At 32.1% G+C, this 21,855-nt stretch overlaps 2 protein-coding genes across 3 annotated transcripts in view; one reads left to right on the top strand and one right to left on the bottom strand.

Annotated features, from left to right (window-relative positions):
* The window catches only part of LOC145935716 (uncharacterized), a 106,860-nt gene that overhangs the window by 52,554 nt on the left and 32,451 nt on the right, over positions 1–21,855 (top strand). The window contains exon 2 of one of the 2 annotated variants that reach the window (XM_083037270.1): positions 1,267–1,335. The exons of the other annotated variant lie outside the window; for it this stretch is intronic. The gene's annotated coding sequence lies outside the window, so the exon portion shown is untranslated. The remainder of the gene's footprint in view (positions 1–1,266; positions 1,336–21,855) is intronic. 2 annotated transcript variants of the gene reach the window in all.
* Positions 17,945–21,855, bottom strand: part of LOC145935199 (uncharacterized) — a 59,606-nt gene continuing 55,695 nt past the window's right edge. The window contains exon 6 of the mRNA XM_083036318.1: positions 17,945–18,108. Within this exon, the coding sequence (XP_082892444.1) occupies positions 17,945–18,108 (164 nt within the window). The remainder of the gene's footprint in view (positions 18,109–21,855) is intronic.

The raw sequence follows: 21,855 nt of genomic DNA, 5'->3' as shown, positions 1-21,855 counted from the left end.
AAATGTTCATTAAAATGTATAAAATAATTAATATTTCTTGATAATTTCTTTTCAAAAAATTGATAATGTTACGTGATTATGATTCGTTTTCCATAATTACGCACGGATTTTAATGTTCGAAATTTTAAGATCTAAAAACGGTAGAAAATTGACATATCTACGTCACTATGTTTCGTACGTAAAACATGCCCCGTATGATATTTCTCTGTCCCTAAACATGCGAAATTGTGTTCTCGATTATGCGGCGGCATGCAATTTACATCATATTGCGCCTCGCGCGAAACTATAATTGCGTGGACTAGAGCGAGTACAGCGAGGGTTCATCACCATGAAACACTGAATCCCGCCAATAATAATCAGCCGAAGCGAACCTCGGCGAGAACAGCTATGCCCCGCCAATCTATTTAATTGAAATTGCATGTACATTACTCGTCGTCAGGAAATCTCCGCACTCCAGTATTTGTGCTGAAATCAGTGTCGGCACTTGTACGAGTAACACTTTCGATATGCTCTAGCAAATCAACAATTGACGCATCTCTATAAATTTTAAAGAACTTCTTTCTTCTCTTATATTAATGCAATAATTATGACTAATAATATTTTTTGTATTTTTTTTTACTTGTGATTCTTACCGCCTATTAGTGAAAATGAATTCTAATAATTCCACTCTTTATTATCTATTTTTTTATCACGTGTAAAACACGCGAAAATACATTACTTCTTTAAATAAAATTTAAATATGCGTAAATATGTAAACAATATAAAATGCAAATTGTTATGAAAAGTTTGAAGACCTTTTTATTAATCGGAGAAATTGTCAAGATCAGAATTGCATATTTAAAACAAAAAAAAATTCTTGTTTTAAAACAAAAACGCGATTATGACAATATGTATTTAAATTTAAACAATCAATGTAAGTATTGATGAGAATTTTCACAAATATGACATCCAATAATAAAAATGTTTTTTCGATAAATCAAATATTTAAAATTAAAAATAACTGTAAATTAAAAGTAAATATAAAATTATGTAGAAATATTTCCCATATATAACATATTCATGAAAATATTCTTTCATATTTTGAAATAGCTATTTCAAAATATTTCTTCCAATCTCAACTTTATAAAATATTTCTCGCTACAATTTGAGGTCATATTGCGTTTCTTTTTATCGCGCGAGCTTTTAATTGGCGTTCCAGAATAATGCGCGTTATATTGTTGTATTGTACATTTATTGATTCCATTTCTGCAATCTTTTTCATTGCAGGTACGTACCGTACAGAATGTAAGCTCAACTGGCAGTATTCCATTAAACGAGAAACGCCCGTAACATCCGGTGAGTAAATATTTCGCTAGTGATAAAATAATACGCGAGCGCAAATATGAATGAGACAAACACGTTATCGTGATATACAATGTAGTGTGCTTTGCTTTGCTTTAAATATTTGAAAAATTACAAATATAATATATAGAGAAACAATGATTTAAAAGTTCATTATAATATTTTAGTGAAATAACGCTTTGTAAACTATATAAAAATTTTTGTAAGATTAGACGGATCAAAGATTTAAGTTTTTATTTTCGATTTATTTTAGATTTTGTAAATATAATAACAAAAAAATTTCTCTCTTTACGATTAAATATAATTGATTACGTTTCATTACGTTTCGTGCATTTAATCTATTTTTTAGCGTTGTGTTACAAGTTTGTTAGAAAAATTATATTAAGCCACAATTTTTTAATTTTACAATTTTTTAAATATACTGCCATAGATGTATGTGCGCGCGTTTTTATCTTTAAAAATATCAATTTTATCAAAAATGCAAAAATGTAATTCTGATTTTATCAAGAAAGAAGAAATAAAAAAAAGAATCTTCAAAATTTTTAAAACAATAAAGCCGTTCTTATAAATTATTTTACATCATTACACTAAATCTAATTTAAAAATAGCAACATATAAACGTATTCCCCAACGCATGTTTTATCCATGATGAAAAAAATTACGGTACAATGCGTGACAAAGGGCGCGGTTTCTCTGTCATAAGTTTTGTGTTAATAAAGAGTTCGCGAAATAATTAGCGGAAATGTAACTGGATCATTGCAAAAGGCAAACTGCGTTAACACATTGCACTTTTGATGTAAGTAAATACAAGGAAAATAAAACTGTATACGAATCACCTATATGCCATTATTTGCATCCTAATCAAATATTTGTTCAGCACTCGCGATAATTCAAGCTAGAAGCGTACAATGTAAAGTATACTTTCTATTATGCACATACGTGCTTCTTTATCCTTTTCTTCCTTTGCTTCCCTTTATCGTCGTCTTTATCAAGAATACGGTTTGAAGAGTTAGCAAAATACGACTACGTAATAAGAATAGTCAAAGGTATCGGTCCGGCGAACTAGAAAATAAAATCCTCACGGAATCGTCTAGAGTGACGTTCTGCGCACGTATTTTTTCGTTGGCAGACAAATGGAGTTTCATGGTCGAGGAACTTGAGAGACATAAAGTGAAATTGTCAGAGAGACAAAAAAATCTGTATACAAACAGTGTTCATAATTTATCTGCAGAAAATTTTAGACGATTAAGTTTAATGCGATTTAAAGGCAATATCTTCTTTTTTCTATCGTGCACTTAACTTGCAGCAACTAATAGAGACTACTTGTAAAAAAAAAAGATGAGAACGATACTTAAAACACTTTTAAGATACGATAAAACCAGAGCGACACGATTTTATAGAGTTTTATGACACATAAGTGAATGTCATTATAATCGGAGTAAAACGAGAAATAAAGAAAATTACTGAACTTTGCTAATTATTTTAATTCTCAAACTTTTGCAATTTTTTGCATCGTTTTAAAATTGTTTTACCCTCAATTATTCTATTAATATCTTTAACAATAAACTATTAATATCTTTAACAATAAACAATATTTTATTGTACTTATTTTGATAATTTTCAAATAATGATCAAAACATTTAATTCAATTTCTTTGTATTTCTATACATATAAGTTTAAAATTGCATTGGGGGGGCTTCTGCAATAACTAAATAATTTAATTCAAAAGAGTAATAAACGCAAATTTATAATGTAACTTTTTTGATAAAAGCGGTGCTTAATGAATCGTAAAAACCATAGTTGAAATGCATATTTTAGAATTGCAATAAGAACGAGAATGTCCAAAGACAACGAAAGCGCGATTGCATGCATATGTATACATGTACATATATTAAACCAGTGCTTGTGATGCAAACGCTATTTACGTAAAAGATTTATAGACACAAATACACATACATTACTGCAATTCTCTTATTTATACATGTCGCTTTGGAAAAAATTCAATTTTGCGTGCTAACACCCGAGAGGAATTTTTTTTGCGGTGATATTAAATATAAAAAAAAAAAAAATCAAGCGAAATTCTTTCGCAATCCGATATTGGAAATTTTATATGAAATCGAATATTTTTTCGCCTCGTATTTTTTTCCTTGTACATAGATTTGGGTAATTATGAAAAATTATTTATCGCGCATTAATTATGTATCGGATGAAATATTATACGTTATGCATACATGGAAAGCACGATAAATCACCTGTCTGTGAAACTGCGTTCATTGCAAAATGCACTGGGGATAGATCTTGTACATTCAAAGCATGTAACGTGATTTCACGTTAAACGCCCTGTTAATTAATTAACGTTGATCGAACTGAGAGGAATTACCGTGGAACATTGAACACGTGTACTTTGATATGCCGAATCGGCAGACGATACGATGCCTGTCATACGTAATGAATTAAATTTTAGAAATAATCATCGGAAGCGCGTTTGTGGCGCTCGGTCGAGCGTCAGTTGCTCAGATTTTATTACAATTACGTCTGTCCGCATAAATCCGTCGTAGTATACGCGAGTGCAACTCTTTGATTTTGCCCCGGCTCTCCCAAGTGTATATACCCAAACTGACGCGGAATATATTTCACAGAGTTGGAGTTCTGCAATATGTATATGCGGTTAAAATTAATGGATGAACAGCGTGTTCTGCAAAGATCGGATTGCTGAGAGGAATCTAAACGCGAAATAGTCTTTTGTGATTATTTGTTGATGTTTCTATGTTGATCGTTTCTATAAATTGTGAACCATTTTCCTCACTCGTAACGATTTATAAAAAAGTTGTCTAAAAATATCTTCAGTAAAAAAATTATTTTTCAAAAATCAAAAAACACCTGATAAATGAGAAATGTTAGATATCTGTATTTCTTTTTTAATTTTTCATCATCGATTTTATATCATCATCAATTTTAAAATTTTGATGTCTCTCTCTAATTGCAATAGAAAAAATAATAAAGATAATAAGAATTTCTTTGCTGCGCGATTAAGATAAATAAATATTGATTTATAATAATTTCTTTTTCCATATAATCTCCTAATGTTACTGATGGTACAAGCTTTATTATTTTTAAAAAATTATTTTAAAAAATATTTTATATAAACTCACGCGTTGCGTATTCATTGCATATGTTCATAGAAATATTTGCATTGTTTTTTGATGTATTACGTGTTACATAAATATCACAGGTCATGCTGTATGTAGGTGTTACAAAGTGCACTTTACAAAGTACTACCTACAAAATATTTCAAGTTGTAGGAAGCAGTTCTTTCCGCCCGGGATGCTCGTGAGTAGCGCTACGTTTCTTGCAGGACAATATATCGCGAAAAATCGAATCTTTCTTTTGCGGAGTCATATTGTTCGTTGAGATATCACGCGGGAGATTCAACGTTTCAGACATATTCTACAAAAATTTTTCAATTCTTCTATGTGCTTTTGCAATCAAATCAATTTATCGTGCTATACACTATACATATATTGACGTCATCGAGAGCAGATACAGCTTCATGCAATAGGAAAAGAATTAAACACGCATATCGACTTATTCATGTAGAGTGATTGGATTGAAAATTTAATACACAATTTTGCGCGTTCGACCATCCCGCGTAAAAAATATGTCAAAAATTAAATTGATTGCCTCATGAAGATCTGGGCATGTGATGCTGCAGGCTATCTATAAGTAAACCTTATACGATTATTTAATAAATAATGTAATTATAATTGACATTTAATTAAAGCCTGTATATAGCTGTATTTTATGCATAATTATCGATAATTATTTCGTTATATTAAATCGGATGCATATTCGTAAAATGTGTTTTACATCGTAAAAGAAATAACTCTTAATATAGATCTACTTTTATTTAGTCACAATTTTTACATTCTTTACTGAAAAATATTTTCTATTTTCTCTCATCTTCAAAATTATGAAACTATACTTTATCTATGTTAGATAGTTACTAGCTATAGCAATAACATTTCAGTATAAATCAATAATCTGTTAGAGACTAGAAATTATTTTGTAAAAAATTATATACGATAAACAGGGAACTTTATAGTTTATCGTTTTACATCTATGAGATTAAAGGAACTTTTGATCTTGAGCTAACGTATTTATCGTCAGTGGCAAACTAAGTATATAGGACCATCGATCGAGAAGAAAGCCCTTTAATTCTATTTATCTTTAATCCATTTAATCAATTCTCTTTTTCTCCGTTCGGGCATTTTACGTTCTCTCTCAAACTATTGGCGCAACGAGCTGTATTTTGCGGTAATATTTACTCAAAATGGATCCGGAACAAGCTCATTAAACAGGCGCATTATTGCCAGATTACTATAGTGCATGTACGACGGCGTGGCAGTCAATTTTAGACTAATTAGGACACAGTATGAGTCTTACTCCGAACCGACGGTGTAGAGATGGATTAACATAAATCCAAGATGGTAATTGAAATTACCGGAATGTTCTACCATCAAGTGAGGACCTAAATATGATTGCGCTAATGTTACACGAAGTTTTATGTAAAACGTATGAAAAAAAAAATCGAGATTACACATATATCTGCGATTTATTATAAATTTATGTATATAATTTGTAATTTCTGCAACGCATTGATTTACCGTACATTTGCTACAAATTAAAATGTACTGTGGTAATAAAATTGTGGGAAATATATTTAATCGTGTTTATAAAAGAAATCTGAAGAGTAAATAAGCGCAAGATAATAAACGATAATAATGTTTGAATATGCAGAGTTGCACGGCAGAGATTCAGCCTTCAAAGGAAAGGGTCGTCGTAGTTTCCTTTCGAATAACGCAATTGCGAAGGTACTTTCATCTTCCTTAATTTGGGGAAATATTTTAATCGCTTCTATACAAAGAAAGATAAATATTCGCGCAAACGGAAACGGTCTCTATTTAAGAGCCTTTAATCGCACAATTATGTACATAATGTCAAATAGTCGTTCTTGTTAACAGAAATATTTAATATTATCACGTCTTACTGAATATTCTGCTTTTTTAGAACATGAATTTTTCAGGTTCTAATATATAAACCAGCTATGTGAACCTAGCACCCGACTTTTTAAAAATTAATTTTTTAAAACGGAAAATGATAGCATTTCGTTTGTAGTTGTTTGTAGTAACAATAATTTCGTTTGTAGTTTTATCAATTAATAAATAAAACAAATTTTTTAAATGACTCGCACTCGACATTGTGATATCGCAAATCCGCTTGCGCAGTCTTCTTTAGAATCGTTTGTAGTTGTTTGTAGTGATTTTCTTTTCGTTTGTAGTTGAGCGGTTCAAAAGTTATAAAGAATTTGTTTATAACTTTTGAACCGCTCAACTACAAACGAAAAAAAAATCACTACAAACAACTACAAACGATTCTAAAGAAGACTGCGCAAGCGGATTTGCGATATCTTTAAAATTAACAAATTTACCTCTTGGACGAATAAACAATTGTTTATAACTTTTAAACCGCTCAACTACAAACGAAAGGAAAATCAGTACAAACAACTACAAACGATTCTAAAGAAGACTGGGCAAGCGGATTTTAAAAATCTTAAAAATTGACAAAGTTAGCTCTTGGACGAATAAACAATTGTTTATAACTTTTGAACCGCTCAACAACAAATGAAAGAAAAATCACTACAAACAACTACAAACGATTCTAAAGAAGACTGCGCAAACGGATTTGCGATATCTTTAAAATTAACAAATTTACTTCTTGAACGAATAAACAATTGTTTATAACTTTTGAACCGCTCAATTACAAACAAAAGGAAAATCACTACAAAACTACAAACGATTCTAAAAAAGACTGCGCAAGCGGATTTGCAATATCACAATGTCGGATGCGAATCATTTAAAAAATTTTTTTTATTTATTAATTGATAAAACTACAAACGAAATTATTGTTACTACAAACAACAACAAACGAAATGCTATCATTTTCCGTTTTAAAAAATTAATTTTTAAAAAGTCGGGTACTAGGTTCACATAGCTCGTCGTGTGCGAATAATATTTTATTACTTTATCAATAGAATTTATTATTTAAATATTCGTAAATAAAATTTTAAAAAAATTGTAAAAAATGATAACATTATTTATGCTATTATCGCGATATTCGTCAAAATTATTCGAACGAGGAATAAAAGCATGCAGGGATGAAAAGAGTTCGGACGCGTTACTATTGTCGCTTATATCGGACGGATAATCACTGAAATCGGCTGACCAGTGCTACTTTCTATCCCTGATTAATCGCCAGACTCGGAAAAAATCACTTTCTCATTATTATTGCATATGTACATTATATTGCATATTATATGCGAGTATAATATGACTCATTTGTTAAATAATTTTGTCGAAACGCTCATATATACATGATGTTATATGATATAAAACTTTCTGTTTTTTTTTCCCCGATTTAAAATATCAAACGGTAAGAGTTTTATACGTCGTGTGAGCTATGTGAATCTAGCACTCGACTTTTTAAAAATTAATTTTTTAAAACGGAAAATGATAGCATTTCGTTTGTAGTTGTTTGCAGTAACAATAATTTCGTTTGTAGTTTTATCAATTAAATAAAAAAAATGTTTTTAATGACTCGCACCCGACATTGTGATATCGCAAATCCGCTTGCGCAGTATTTTTTAGAATCGTTTGTAGTAGTTTGTAGTGATTTTCCTTTCGTTTGTAGTTGAGCGGTTCAAAAGTTATAAACAATTGTTTATTCGTCCAAGAGCTAACTTTGTCAATTTTTAAGATTTTTCAAATCCGCTTGCGCAGTCTTCTTTAGAATCGTTTGTAGTTGTTTGTAGTGATTTTCCTTTCGTTTGTAGTTGAGCGGTTCAAAAGTTATAAACAATTTGTTCATAACTTATGAACCGCACAACTACAAACGAAAGGAAAATCACTACAAACAACTGCAAACGATTCTAAAAAAAACTGCGCAAGCGAATTTGCGATATCTTTAAAACTAACAAATTTATCTCTTGGACGAATAAACAATTGTTTATAACTTTTGAACCGCTCAACTACAAACGAAAGGAAAAAGGAAAATCACTACAAACAACTACAAACGATTCTAAAGAAGACTGCGCAAGCGGATTTGCGATATCACAATGTCGGGTGCGAGTCATTTAAAAAATTTTTTTATTTATTAATTGATAAAACTACAAACGAAATTATTGTTACTACAAACAACTACAAACGAAATGCTATCATTTTCCGTTTTAAAAAATTAATTTTTAAAAAGTCGGGTACTAGGTTCACATAGCTCGTCGTGTGCGAATAATATTTTATTACTTTATCAATAGAATTCATTATTTAAATATTTGTAAATAAAATTTTAAAAAAATTGTTGTAAAAAATGATAACATTATTTATGCTATTATCGCGATATTCGTCAAAATTATTCGAACGAGGAATAAAAGCATGCAGGGATGAAAAGAGTTCGGACGCGTTACTATTGTCGCTTATATCGGACGGATAATCACTGAAATCGGCTGACCAGTGCTACTTTCTATCCCTGATTAATCGCCAGACTCGGAAAAAATCACTTTCTCATTATTATTGCATATGTACATTATATTGCATATTATATGCGAGTATAATATGACTCATTTGTTAAATAATTTTGTCGAAACGCTCATATATACATGATGTTATATGATATAAAACTTTCTGTTTTTTTTTTCCCCGATTTAAAATATCAAACGGTAAGAGTTTTATACGTCGTGTGAGCTATGTGAATCTAGCACTCGACTTTTTAAAAATTAATTTTTTAAAACGGAAAATGATAGCATTTCGTTTGTAGTTGTTTGCAGTAACAATAATTTCGTTTGTAATTTTATCAATTAAATAAAAAAAATGTTTTTAATGACTCGCACCCGACATTGTGATATCGCAAATCCGCTTGCGCAGTATTTTTTAGAATCGTTTGTAGTAGTTTGTAGTGATTTTCCTTTCGTTTGTAGTTGAGCGGTTCAAAAGTTATAAACAATTGTTTATTCGTCCAAGAGCTAACTTTGTCAATTTTTAAGATTTTTCAAATCCGCTTGCGCAGTCTTCTTTAGAATCGTTTGTAGTTGTTTGTAGTGATTTTCCTTTCGTTTGTAGTTGAGCGGTTCAAAAGTTATAAACAATTTGTTCATAACTTATGAACCGCACAACTACAAACGAAAGGAAAATCACTACAAACAACTACAAACGATTCTAAAGAAAACTGCGCAAGCGAATTTGCGATATCTTTAAAACTAACAAATTTATCTCTTGGACGAATAAACAATTGTTTATAACTTTTGAACCGCTCAACTACAAACGAAAGGAAAAAGGAAAATCACTACAAACGATTCTAAAGAAGACTGCGCAAGCGGATTTGCGATATCACAATGTCGGGTGCGAGTCATTTAAAAAATTTTTTTATTTATTAATTGATAAAACTACAAACGAAATTATTGTTACTACAAACAACTACAAACGAAATGCTATCATTTTCCGTTTTAAAAAATTAATTTTTAAACAGTCGGGTGCTAGGTTCACATAGCTATATAAACCGGATATTCCTCACGTCAGATTTCCTATCAACACGACTCTTCGCGAGTTTTGTTCTCGCGAGAGCTCTTTGGCCGACAAAACTTGTCGTTCCCACAATATTGCAATATATCGGTGATGGAAGCGAGTAAATAAAAGAGCCATCGAGAAAGCACACGAGTCTCATGTGCAGTATTATATAGCCTCTATGTAGGTAGCCAGGTGTACGCTACGCACTTGGATGTCTATTTTTACAGCTAGATACACAATCGAGTTCCAACTTTTCATGCGCTACTATCTGCTGCAGGCAATGTGGATATAGATCTGTGGTACCTACAACTGATATATGCTGTAGATATCACATTTCCTCGTTAACATTTTATTTAAATAAATCGGACAATTTAATTTTTTTAATTAGAAAAGAGATTTAATGGAAATAAAAAACTTAATAAAATAAAATAGCGTTCTCGATATAAATTTGTTAATAAAAATTGTCCGCAATTGTGTGAAAACAAATTCAATCTAAAAAAAAGCACGCTATTTAAAATATTCTTCGTATAATTTTGTCGTATAACGAACGGCACAATTAACGTGCAACGTCGATATTTAACATGAACAGTTCTTGAAACATTAAACTGCGACCCGGATCGCCGACATAAGTCGTCCTCCATTGGATCAACCAGTCCTCTAAAAAAATATCTTTCACAGTTTACACACGAGGCGGTCTAAAAAAAAAAAGAAAAAAGAAAGAAAAAAAACAACATTCATATCGATCTCGCACGTGACTGGCTGTCGGGAAACGCGATCCGCGCCTGGATAATTTAGCATAGTATGTGCAGGCCGTGTTTTAGAGAACCATGCTGAGCTGCATATTTCATCGTTTATTGTCGCACGCAGATAGCGGCGTATGAAAAAGCACGAATGCTTTTTAATCCGCGGAACGATGCTACGTATCTTCGTCGCGGCGGCGATTTCACCGTTTTTATATTCCTCTTCCCGCGCATTTCACACGACCCGCCTTTATCTCCGCTCCTCTTTCTCTCTCGCTCGCTCTTTCTCGATCGCACTTTCTCTATGCACGCGATGTACTTTAAAACTAATCTGAAAATGAAACCAACCCGAGGTACCAACACTGATACATTTCACGGACACTACGAGCAATCCCGCGATATAGCCGTGCGAGTAAGCCGATATTTATTTTCCGGCTCTCGCAATTTGTAGAAGAATGCGAATGTCTGAGCGGTTAAGGATAGATGCGAAGAGGAAGTTTACAAGTTTTACACAAAAGAATAATCCACTCTGGATAAGAAGCATTTTAATCTCTTGAGTGATGCAGAGTTTGTCTCGCACCCGATTTAGATGAAATAAACAACACGGCAATATTTATTAGCTAATTTTTCAAATAGATTTTCATTTAATTCATTTTTAATTTAAAGCTTAGTCAAGACAAAAGATGACAAATAACTTCTCGGCATGAAAAATTAACTGTAAATTTGCTTAAGTAACCATGTTTATAGAGACATCGTTTATAATTTTCGAGTAAAATATTTAGTCTGAACAGTCTCTGTGTAAATGAAAAGGGGACGATATATAATAATTATAGAGGGAAAAAAAATGCCGCGATATTAAAACGGGGCGAGATACGCGACCGAACAAATTTGTCGTTTTTTTTTTCGTCCCCTATCGGTGGTTGTGCAAGCTTCGCCGCGCGGTAATAATTGTGTATACTGAAATTGCAACGAAAGTAAAAAGCGCGCATCAACATAATATCGATCGATATCGCGGCGCGGTCGAATTATAAACAGCGCTATTAGCGCGATATTGCGACAGGAAGACAGAATATTTGCGCCACAATTATAGCAGACAGGACGTACATAACTCATATCGCGCATGTTCAATTATTCAGATAATTGAGATGGAAGTAAATCCTCATTTGATCAAGACGCATGCGCCGCGTTAGAGCTCTATACGCCGGTGATATAAGTGACAAAGTTCTAAGGGCCTTTCTGGATCCAGGCGTTGTAAATAATGTCGCCGTGTAGTGTTAATTAAAAAGTTTTGGGCGGTTCTACGTGCTAGACGAACGCGCGTGCCTCAATTCTCTCGTCCGCGATTTACGTAAAACATTGCAAAACTACCTGCTGGTGCACATCGCGTGCATCGCTTCATTTAGTATGTTCTCCAAAATTTTTGATCTATTCGCGAAACGTTACATCGGATTTATCATACGTCACTTCCGTTAACCGAATAAATTTTCAGATGAGTGTTTATGTCGAATTATTCAAAGAACATGACGAATAATGAACAAACATGAAGAATCTCTTAACACAGATGTTAACATATAAAATTCTTTATTATATTTTTTTTTACTGCGAAATTCATTTAACACAAATTGATGAGTTCAAGTATATATTTAAAAGTTGCTTCACATATATTCTGTATAATAATTGCAATATACGATTTACTTACGATTTGATTTTACGAGTCGTCTTTCGTGCAATCGATAAATACACAAAACTCATTAAAAACATGATAAATACATAAGAAAATTAAATATTTGAGACACTAGTTGAGAGACTTTATTCTCTCATTTCAGCGTCATCTCGATGTAACAACGTATACATAATCCGTAGAAACGGCATATTATAGTCAACAACTCCCTCTTTGTGAAGAGCCCAAGTTTCCTTAACATTTGTGACACGTGCTGGGAATACGCAGATGCGCGAGAAAGCGCAACAATTTCTGACTGTTTCGAGGAGGGAATCAGACTGACTGACAGTTCAGGAATACGTTATTTGCGAAAATAATAGCGTTTTGTCCAACATAGAGAAAACGAGACCGCTTAAACTCGCACTCGAAATAAACAGAGATGGCCGATGTAATAAGACAGCTAATCGTTCTCGGCGCAGCATCCCGTTATATATTGTCTCTGCTGCGATAACAAAGTCAGAGAAATTACAGTCTGCTCCGCTAAATGTATATTTGCAAGATGAAGAGCCATCTTCACCAATTTTCGCCTCCGACGACACCCTCGGGGGCTCAATTTGCCTTGCCCGGGAAAGGATCTTGTCAGGCTCGCTACCTGTGTGTGCGAGCACGATGTCTACTTAAATATTTAGCAGGGTGCAAGAGCGTGAAAAAAATATGTCTTGGCGAACCGGTTTACGGCTTTATCGAAATGATATGATAGCGAGAAGATAGCCTTAGTGCATGACCGATGAAAATACGCGCGACTTTCTGTCAAACACGCACTTGCTTGTTTGCAAACTAGATTTGATTGGTTACACGCTTTTTTACTTAATCACCGCATGATCTTTCGCGAATATTATCACAGAAAGAAAAAAATTCTTTATTTTCGAAAAACACATCTTACATTATATTGGCCTAATTTTTGTAGAACGTGGGAGTAACGTGGAAGTTCTATGTTAAACTCGCATAAAATAACAACTCACGTAAATACCATTAAAAAACTGCAGTAAAAAATAGTTATGTAAAATTTATTATGTAGCGTTTTTTGCACATTTTTGCAAATTTTTCCAAAATTACAATAATTTAATTTTCCGAAATTGCAATATTTTTATTTAAAGCTAAAATCCTAAGCTATCTAATATTGAAAGTTAAATGGTTGTGTATAATAAATAAATTCTTATTTAAAGTTTTCATATAAAATCCGCCGACTCAAAAGTCGTCAAATAATTTAATATTCTAAGAAATTAATGGGTCAATTTTGTCAATGTGTTTTAATCTAGAAAGAGAGAAAAAGAAAGAGAAAGACATAATACTGCTCTTTTTAGCATTCAATATATAGATTATCTCAATTTATAAAATATATAGTCAATTAAAGATTATAAAGCATAATTCAATTTATGTCAAAAGTGATTAAAATATTAATCAATCGATACTCCAATTTCATCCTTTTCGCAATAATTAAAAGATATTTTCAGAATAAATAAATGCAGAACAAATTTATATATTTTTATTCTACATTCGGATAATTGCAAAAAGAATTTATTGATTTATTCAAAGAGCCAGAGATCCCTAAACTATTATATACATATATATACATATATAGAATCAGAGTTTCTCCACACTCTCGGGAGAATGCCACATTTTGCTTCTGGGTCACGTGAGCAAAGCATAAATGGATTAATTATATCTGAGAATATAATCGAGCAGTTAATTCCATTCATCCGGGAGGATTCTACGTGACCAACGAAAGTCGAAGAACGCGAGAGGAGCGAGACATAAATGCAGGAATACAGCAGCTGCTTCATTTTAGTATATTTTACGCCTTCAACGGGTAAAGCTCGGTTGTTCCTGTGGGATTCAACCCGACTTATGTCTCGGTTATATTCAACGGGCTTTTGTTCGTAAAGTTTCATCAACCTCACGATGTAACGTTGCCGCCCCATCGGACAACGACGCGAGTATATTAATTTTCTTTTCGCCCACAAAAACCCGGGCACTTCTGATAATTCATCATTTAGGGCAGACATTTCTCTATTCGTTTGGAAAAATTTCGTAAGCTCTCCTGTTGCTGCTTTGCATATTCGAGATTCAGATTCATCATCGTCACGTCAGAAACATATCCCATCATTATCGAATTTTACTAAGCCGAAAATTCTGCGGATTGTCTAATTTGATTTTTCTTTGACATACTATGTATATAATAATATATTGCGATATAAATTTTAAGAAATTTTTTATTGAAAGCTAAAATGCTAAGATATCTAATATTGAAAGTTAAATAGTTGTGCATGATAAATGAATTCTTATTTAAAGTTTTCATGTAAAATTCGCCGACTCAAAAGTCGCCAAATAATGCGTTATTAAAATGTTAGGCGAGAACCGCTATTGTGATTTTAGCTTGCATGTGACATCCGTACTATACCCATTAACCTTAATGCATATTGTTACACGGTGTGTAATTTTCCTCGAGTTTCAAAGACGCCCATCATCGACATTGTAACGCTCGCGGATCGATACCGGTTCACTTTCGCGAAGTTTCCTCCAATTTGATTGCTCGACGTAATTTAAAAGTTTTTCGAAACGTTATTGAAGTCACACACTCTTCCGCAAGTGCAGTAATGTCCGTCTTAAAAAACACGATTTAACTCCGATTAAATCTTTACGAGAATACCACATCTATGTGGATCACGACTATCATATTATATGTATATACATACATGTGTATTGTATATGCGAGCACAATCATTTCTCCTTAATTGTGTTGCTATCTCTCGTGACACGTATCGTTCTCTAACTACGTCGGCTTTGCTGCGTTAGATGGCAGCTACCATGCTACCTTGCGACACATCGCTACGTGATACTGATGCTGATGCTAGACGTGGCGAGATCCGCATCAGCTGAGACAATGCCGCGAGTTTATTGCACTTTATCCCAATGTAGAAACGACGAAATGGCTTTAGCCAAGTCGTTCTTCGTGAAAGCATCAAGAGAGCATTATTATTAAAATACGCTAGAAACGAAAAATATGACATTATTTCTGCATTCATTTTATTGCTCTGTAAAATTAGATCGAATTCATCAGTATCATGTAAAAGAACACCCTTTCTACAAATATAACTTGGAAACCGATTAAAAAGTTAGAAACTCCAACTTCAAACGTCCCTCTGCAAAATAAATTCTTGTGTAATCATAATTTTTTTAAGAACATTTTTCTACATAAATATTAACGCTAACTTTATTTTCCGTTTCTCCGTATTTATTCTTTATTTGGAAAAAGAATTTTAGTTTCGGTTTTATATTTAAAAAAAAAAAGCGAGGAGATAATTTCATACTTTTTCATTTTTTTGATTAATGTCCATTTTTATTCGATAAAGGAGTTATTTAAAAAATTACAGAATTTGCATATGCGTCATTACTTATTCCCGGCTCGTCGCGAGCAATAGAGAAAAACATAATGGCATATCGATTTCTAATTACTATGAAGCGTGACTAGCCACCGGCTGTGCACAGCCGCTGGGCATATTTCTATCTCTTTCTATCTCTTTTGCGGGAGCGTTTATCATTACGGAATTAGTGCAATCGTCCTCAAATGCGAAAATCACTAGTATCTCTCGCCAGAAATTAATTTTCGCGCTGCGACACACGCTGCCATCGTTGAAATCAATGCCGGAAGAGGTAATTAGGATAATCGGCTATTTCTGAGTTATACCGCGAACGATTTAACGCACTACCCATAGATCGATAGATATCGTGTAATTAATTCGGCCATTTTACGTGGGACGTGAACTATACGCGACATTTGACCGGTCAGCTGGTTCGTTGTTTACAATAACTGACCGCTTATTAAAAAGAACAATAAAGCAGATACATAAAACATGTGGAAATAATAACGTAGTTCCTTCTCTAGCCACAATTTTTTTTTTAATAAAAATTTAAAAGTTAAATGTTCCGTAACAAAAATGTCATTAAATTTCTTTGGACAAGGCAGTAGGCAAATTTTTATCAACAATGCATAAATGTTATGAAATGTTTAAATTTTTTGTGACTAAAAAGATCATCAAAAAAATAAATTTTTCAGAATTAATAAATACAAAAGTATGTGCATTCTTTATATAATTTCAAGTAAATTTTAATTAAAATTCTTAAATTTTGTTTTAACAGAAAAACATGCCCAATATAAAACATTAATAAATTACTGCATAAAAGAGTATTAAAAAAAAGTTAATTTAAAACTTAAAAATGAATTTTTAACAATGAATCTTTTTTAACAAAAACTTTTTCATAGAACTGTTATTGAAAGGATATATATTGTACACGCGATACAGAATATTGCACACAAAACCGTTATTCGCACGTATATTACCGAAGAAATTTTCTTTTCTGTTGCAGCAATAGAGAATCTGTTATCACTGTTATAAAAATCGTGACGTGTAATTCTAGTCACATTTCAACCGAACCCGAGATGCACCAGTGCGGCGAATAAAACTTGAGCGGCATTCGTGTCACACCTAAACATTCTATGCCAGGTTCGCTATCGGAAATCGTTATGGCTTACAAAGCTTTTCGAAGATAAATTCGCGACGTTATAAAATGCAATTAAAATTATATATTTTACGTTTTTTTTTTCTCTAGTTTCTCTCTTTTTCTTTGATTTTTTTTACACTTTTCAGAATACTTGGATTGAGAGCCCTCGGTCTTCTTGAAAGAAATTATTAAAAAGGTCAAGGGTTTGATTGTTCATTAGATCTTGCTCATACCATAAAACGCCCGGCGGCTCTTATTCGGCATAATTAAAAACTTAGTGCTTGTTTATCTTTTGCGAACAAATTTCATCAAGGTAGCTCGTAAATTGCACGCCTACGCCGAAGTTATTAAACCGCGCCGCGTGATTCTACATATATGCGGTGTCGATTATACGGATATTATCACGGCTGCTTTATCATTGCGCTTATATCGGGGCAACAATATAAATGAATATTATTGTATTAACTCACTATATACCATGTTCATATTATTATTCGAACGAAATGATTTGTATTAACTATGAATAATGTTCGAATCATAGAATATCATGCGGCATTTTAAGGCAAACAAGAGCATTTAGTATTATCATTTTCTCGATAACGATACCGTCATCCTCTCTTATAATTGTCATTAAATGTATAAAATGTTACTTTCAAATTATTATGCAATATTGCAAAGTATCATAGAATAGATATCATTTTTAAAAAATCTAAGAAAGTAATTTGTTAGTTTAAATATAGTCTTCTACTGCACATCGAACAATTTCCTTAAAATGATTCGAAACGTCTCGCACTCGAATGCACAATTATTGCATATATGCTGCTGCAATCTCATCGTAATGGTAGGCATTTGGCAACAAAGCGATTCAATTCTCTTTGTAGAGAAACACGTCTAATGCGATTCGAGTATCATTGATCAATCTTATCATCTATCCTATGATAGCGGAATTCTCTCTCCTTTCCTCCTTTCCCTCCTCCTCCTCCTCCTTTCTCTTCGGCAACCACAAACACGGCAGTTTGCTCTCACAATTAGTTTGCGATCGGCGAACCAGCTTTGGCAGTCAGACTTGCCTTGGCTAATGAATGCTCCACTATTCTGGTGCCATTATCGCAAAAGGTACTGTCTAAGTGTAATGCGCACGGTGCTCGAGTTGGAGAACCTCGTAAATATTTTACCTGTCTAATAAGATTAGCTGGTGAGTTAAATGCAAACTTGCCATTAACCAAAGTGATTTGCGGAGTATTTCATTAAAGTAGCAATCATGGTCAACTCCACTGTTCATCAATTCTTTCCTTCATATCTAATCTAAATCTATAAAAGAATTCACAGCACGAAGTATCCCACATTTGTTTACGCGATTATGTACATACACTAATTAGAACATATGACTGTAAAATGATTTGTACTTATAAAAAAAAACTATTTATGCCAAATTATACATGATAGTATTTTATTGTATATTTTATTATAAATTATATTGTCCGAGAGAAAAGAGAGAGAATGAGAGAAAAAGAGATTGCCTATTGTATAGTTTATTTACTTACGATATATAAATAACTTTTAAGTTCACGCGAAAGTAAACAATAATTAATAACGTTGACGCTTATTACATCAAGTTGCACTGCCATTTAACATGTGTAACAATATTTAATATGTAGCATACTAATTATGATATCGGCGAAAATTTTATTTTATCTGTAATTAATTATGCAATATAATTATTGGTACGTAATAATAATAATATATATATATATATTTTCCTAATACCGATTGGAAACCCGGTTAGCGCACAGGGAAATTGTAATTGGAAGCTGTGCCGGAATATTTTAATTTTACTCGCGAGAAACGACCATTGCTAATCCTAGTTAACATTGCAGAGAGTTCCAGCGTTAATTGTTATTTATGGCCGACGGAAGCATACGCGTGAGTTTTTTTTAACGACGGTCCGAGTCTACACCGTGGCATCAATTATAATAACACCTATGTTTAAAATAGTAACGTACGATTATATGATTATGACTTTTTCAAGTTAGAACTTTGCGCCGTCCGCAGGGAGAATAACTGCGTAAGGTGTGCACGCATATTGTAATAATTATACGCAAAAGAATATCACAAACATTATTCATTGTTATTAGTGTATTCGGTCACATTATTTTTACTCTTTGTTTTTATTAATCAGAAGTTTTTATTATAGCAAAAACAATTTTAAAATTTTAATTAAAGATAACTCTTTTGCGCTTAGTTCGTAAACTGATAAATAAATATACTTCAGAAATAACATAAAGCAATAAATCAAGATAAAATTTAATTAATGTAAAAACTTGTTTATAACTAATTATTAAATTTGAACGCAATAATTTTAAGATAATTAATGCTCCAGTTTGATGAAAGAGAAACACAAGTTATGGAAAGATAAATATTTTTTAAATTTTCATAACTTCAGAGACCGGATTTCACGAATTCAGGAAATCTTTTGCTCGTCTCGTAAAAGCTTTCGCTATGAAATATGAGTGCCAAGAACAAAGCTAGTAGTTCCTGCGGCAAATCTGGGGTGACCAGGTGCTTAACCCGACTTTAGACCGAAACTTAACTCAGATTATTATCAGTGATACTTGGCTCTCTCATAGTTACGGAATTATGCGGTATCCTTTCAGTCCTTGAGATGCCATATTTTCCGAAAAATATATAAATATGCCATGGAAATGATGATTTTGATGCAATAGCAAAGATTTCTTTTTTTTTTTTTTTTTTTCTTTTTCGCGAAAAATCTTACGGAATCCGCATTCCTCCATTTCAGTCGCGTTTTTCTTATTTTGCATAAACCTATATATTAATATAATTATCCGTGTACTACACATTTTAAACAAATATTACAACAATAATTCTGCAACTGCACGATATATAACTGTGCAGAGAGTTATAATTCAACATTTCTGATTCGCATGGGATTTCCGAGGTACGAGTTTCTCTGTACAATTTAATCGAATTTGGACCAGTTTACTCATAGAACTTGTCAGCATGCGGATTCTGATAGTCGATGGTTCGTTTGTGAATATTAGTAACACCCTATATGCTCAATTATCTTCCACAGAATAAAACAAGAATCTTCACACAAAGAGTTCCTTCTTAATAAAATCAAGTATAGAAAATGATAAATATATTCTTAAAATTTTTTCTATAAGAAATATTTAACAGTAACTTATGCAAAAGCATAATAAAGTAAACTTCAAGCCAATTAAAAAATATAAGTCAATTTTACAAAGTGATAAAATGTCATGTATGTGAATTTGGCACGATATTCTATGAATTAAAAAAAAAATAACAAGAGTTATAATAGCACTTTTCATAGTTCTATAAAAATTTTAAAAAGTTCTGGATTTTCTTTATTAAAAATTCAAACAAGAAAAAATATGTGTTAATTCGCGAATCTAATACGACACTCCTCCCTCTAATATATTAAAACGCGTTAATTGTTGAAAACAGTTAATGACCGAAACTCTTTTTAGATTTAACCTAATAATGCCTAGAACTCTTATAGGACTCTTGAAAATTATGAGAACTACAGAAAATCATCAGCACGACACAGTTTCATTAAATATCATGTTGAGCGTGAATATTATAAATCGATTAAAAATTATTAATTAGTAGAATATCGATCTAAAATTGCACATATACTGGACCTGAATAAAACTACTATTACTGGGAACTACTGGGAACTCTTGTTAAAAATGATAATATTACACGCGTTTTATTATTTTAGAGAGAAGAGTGTTAAATTCGCGAAATTAGCACATTTTTTCAATTTTGAATTTTTAATATTAGAAACGCGGAATTTTTAAAATTTTTATCAAGAACTGTAGAACTATAAAAAGTGTTATTAGAACTCTTAGTATTTTTTTGAAATTCATAGAATGTTGTGCCAAATTCACAAACACTAAAATGCCTACAATTCAAAATTTAAGTTACACAGATAAAAATATTATATATAAATGTTAATTCTTATTCATATTGGCTATAAATATTTTCGGCATATATATTATTTTTTGATAACTAAAATCGTATATTTCTCATCGATTATTTTTTTGTAAAAAATTATGCAGTACACGTCTTACAGAAGATATAGAATGGCAAGCCTCCTTTAAATTCGTGTTACGTTTTAGTGGGTGCTGTTTGTTTTGCGAACCGTTAGTTTGTTTTCTGTTCGCTCACTTTATTTTTATTTATTTTTTTTTTGAGACTTTGCTAACGATTAAAAAATTTATCAGGAACCATATCAAGTTGGACAAATCAATCGAGTTTGCATTATTTATGCAGAGAAAACAATTTTATCCGTTATAAAAATTGCATATATAAATTTGCATAATATATTTTAGCATTAAAATTGTTTTATCTATAATATCGTGAATATCATCCAGAAATTTGTATCGGTATTGTTTCTATCTCAGAAACATGAGCAAAGTAGTAGGTATCATAAAATATTTTTGAATTCCGGAGCTAAAAGCGCCTCTTATATTGCAAGGGTATCTCCGTTAAAGTGATAGCGACTAGAAAGAAATATATGTAGGGTTTAACGATATGATACATGGCGGGAAGTGTCTGGAGGGATAGAACTATAATAATACGTAGACGGAAAAGAGAAACATTAAAACTGCAACAAGATATAACGCGCACCATCAGCGATATAGAACGTACAAAGCAATTTCAGTTCCGGCACGTCATAATATTGTAAACGTAAATGTGGCTTAAATGTCATTTTTCGACGAGTGCAATTGATATAACAAATTAATATAATCACATACCAATATAGACGGATTAATACGTCTATCAAAGAGTATTTTGCATTATTTTAAACAGGTTTACGGTCCCTCTTTTGATTGTCAACTCTACCTCCGTATATAAATATCTAATAAGCAGATAATTGAATAATTCTATTATAGAA

This window comes from Prenolepis imparis, unplaced genomic scaffold (genome assembly GCF_030444845.1).
Source record: "Prenolepis imparis isolate NDT839.2.m4 unplaced genomic scaffold, iyPreImpa1.0 SCAF_4, whole genome shotgun sequence".
Taxonomy (NCBI): domain Eukaryota; kingdom Metazoa; phylum Arthropoda; class Insecta; order Hymenoptera; family Formicidae; genus Prenolepis; species Prenolepis imparis.
The sequence above is the reverse complement of the archived record's forward strand: the minus strand, read 5'-3'. Positions and strand labels throughout refer to the sequence as shown.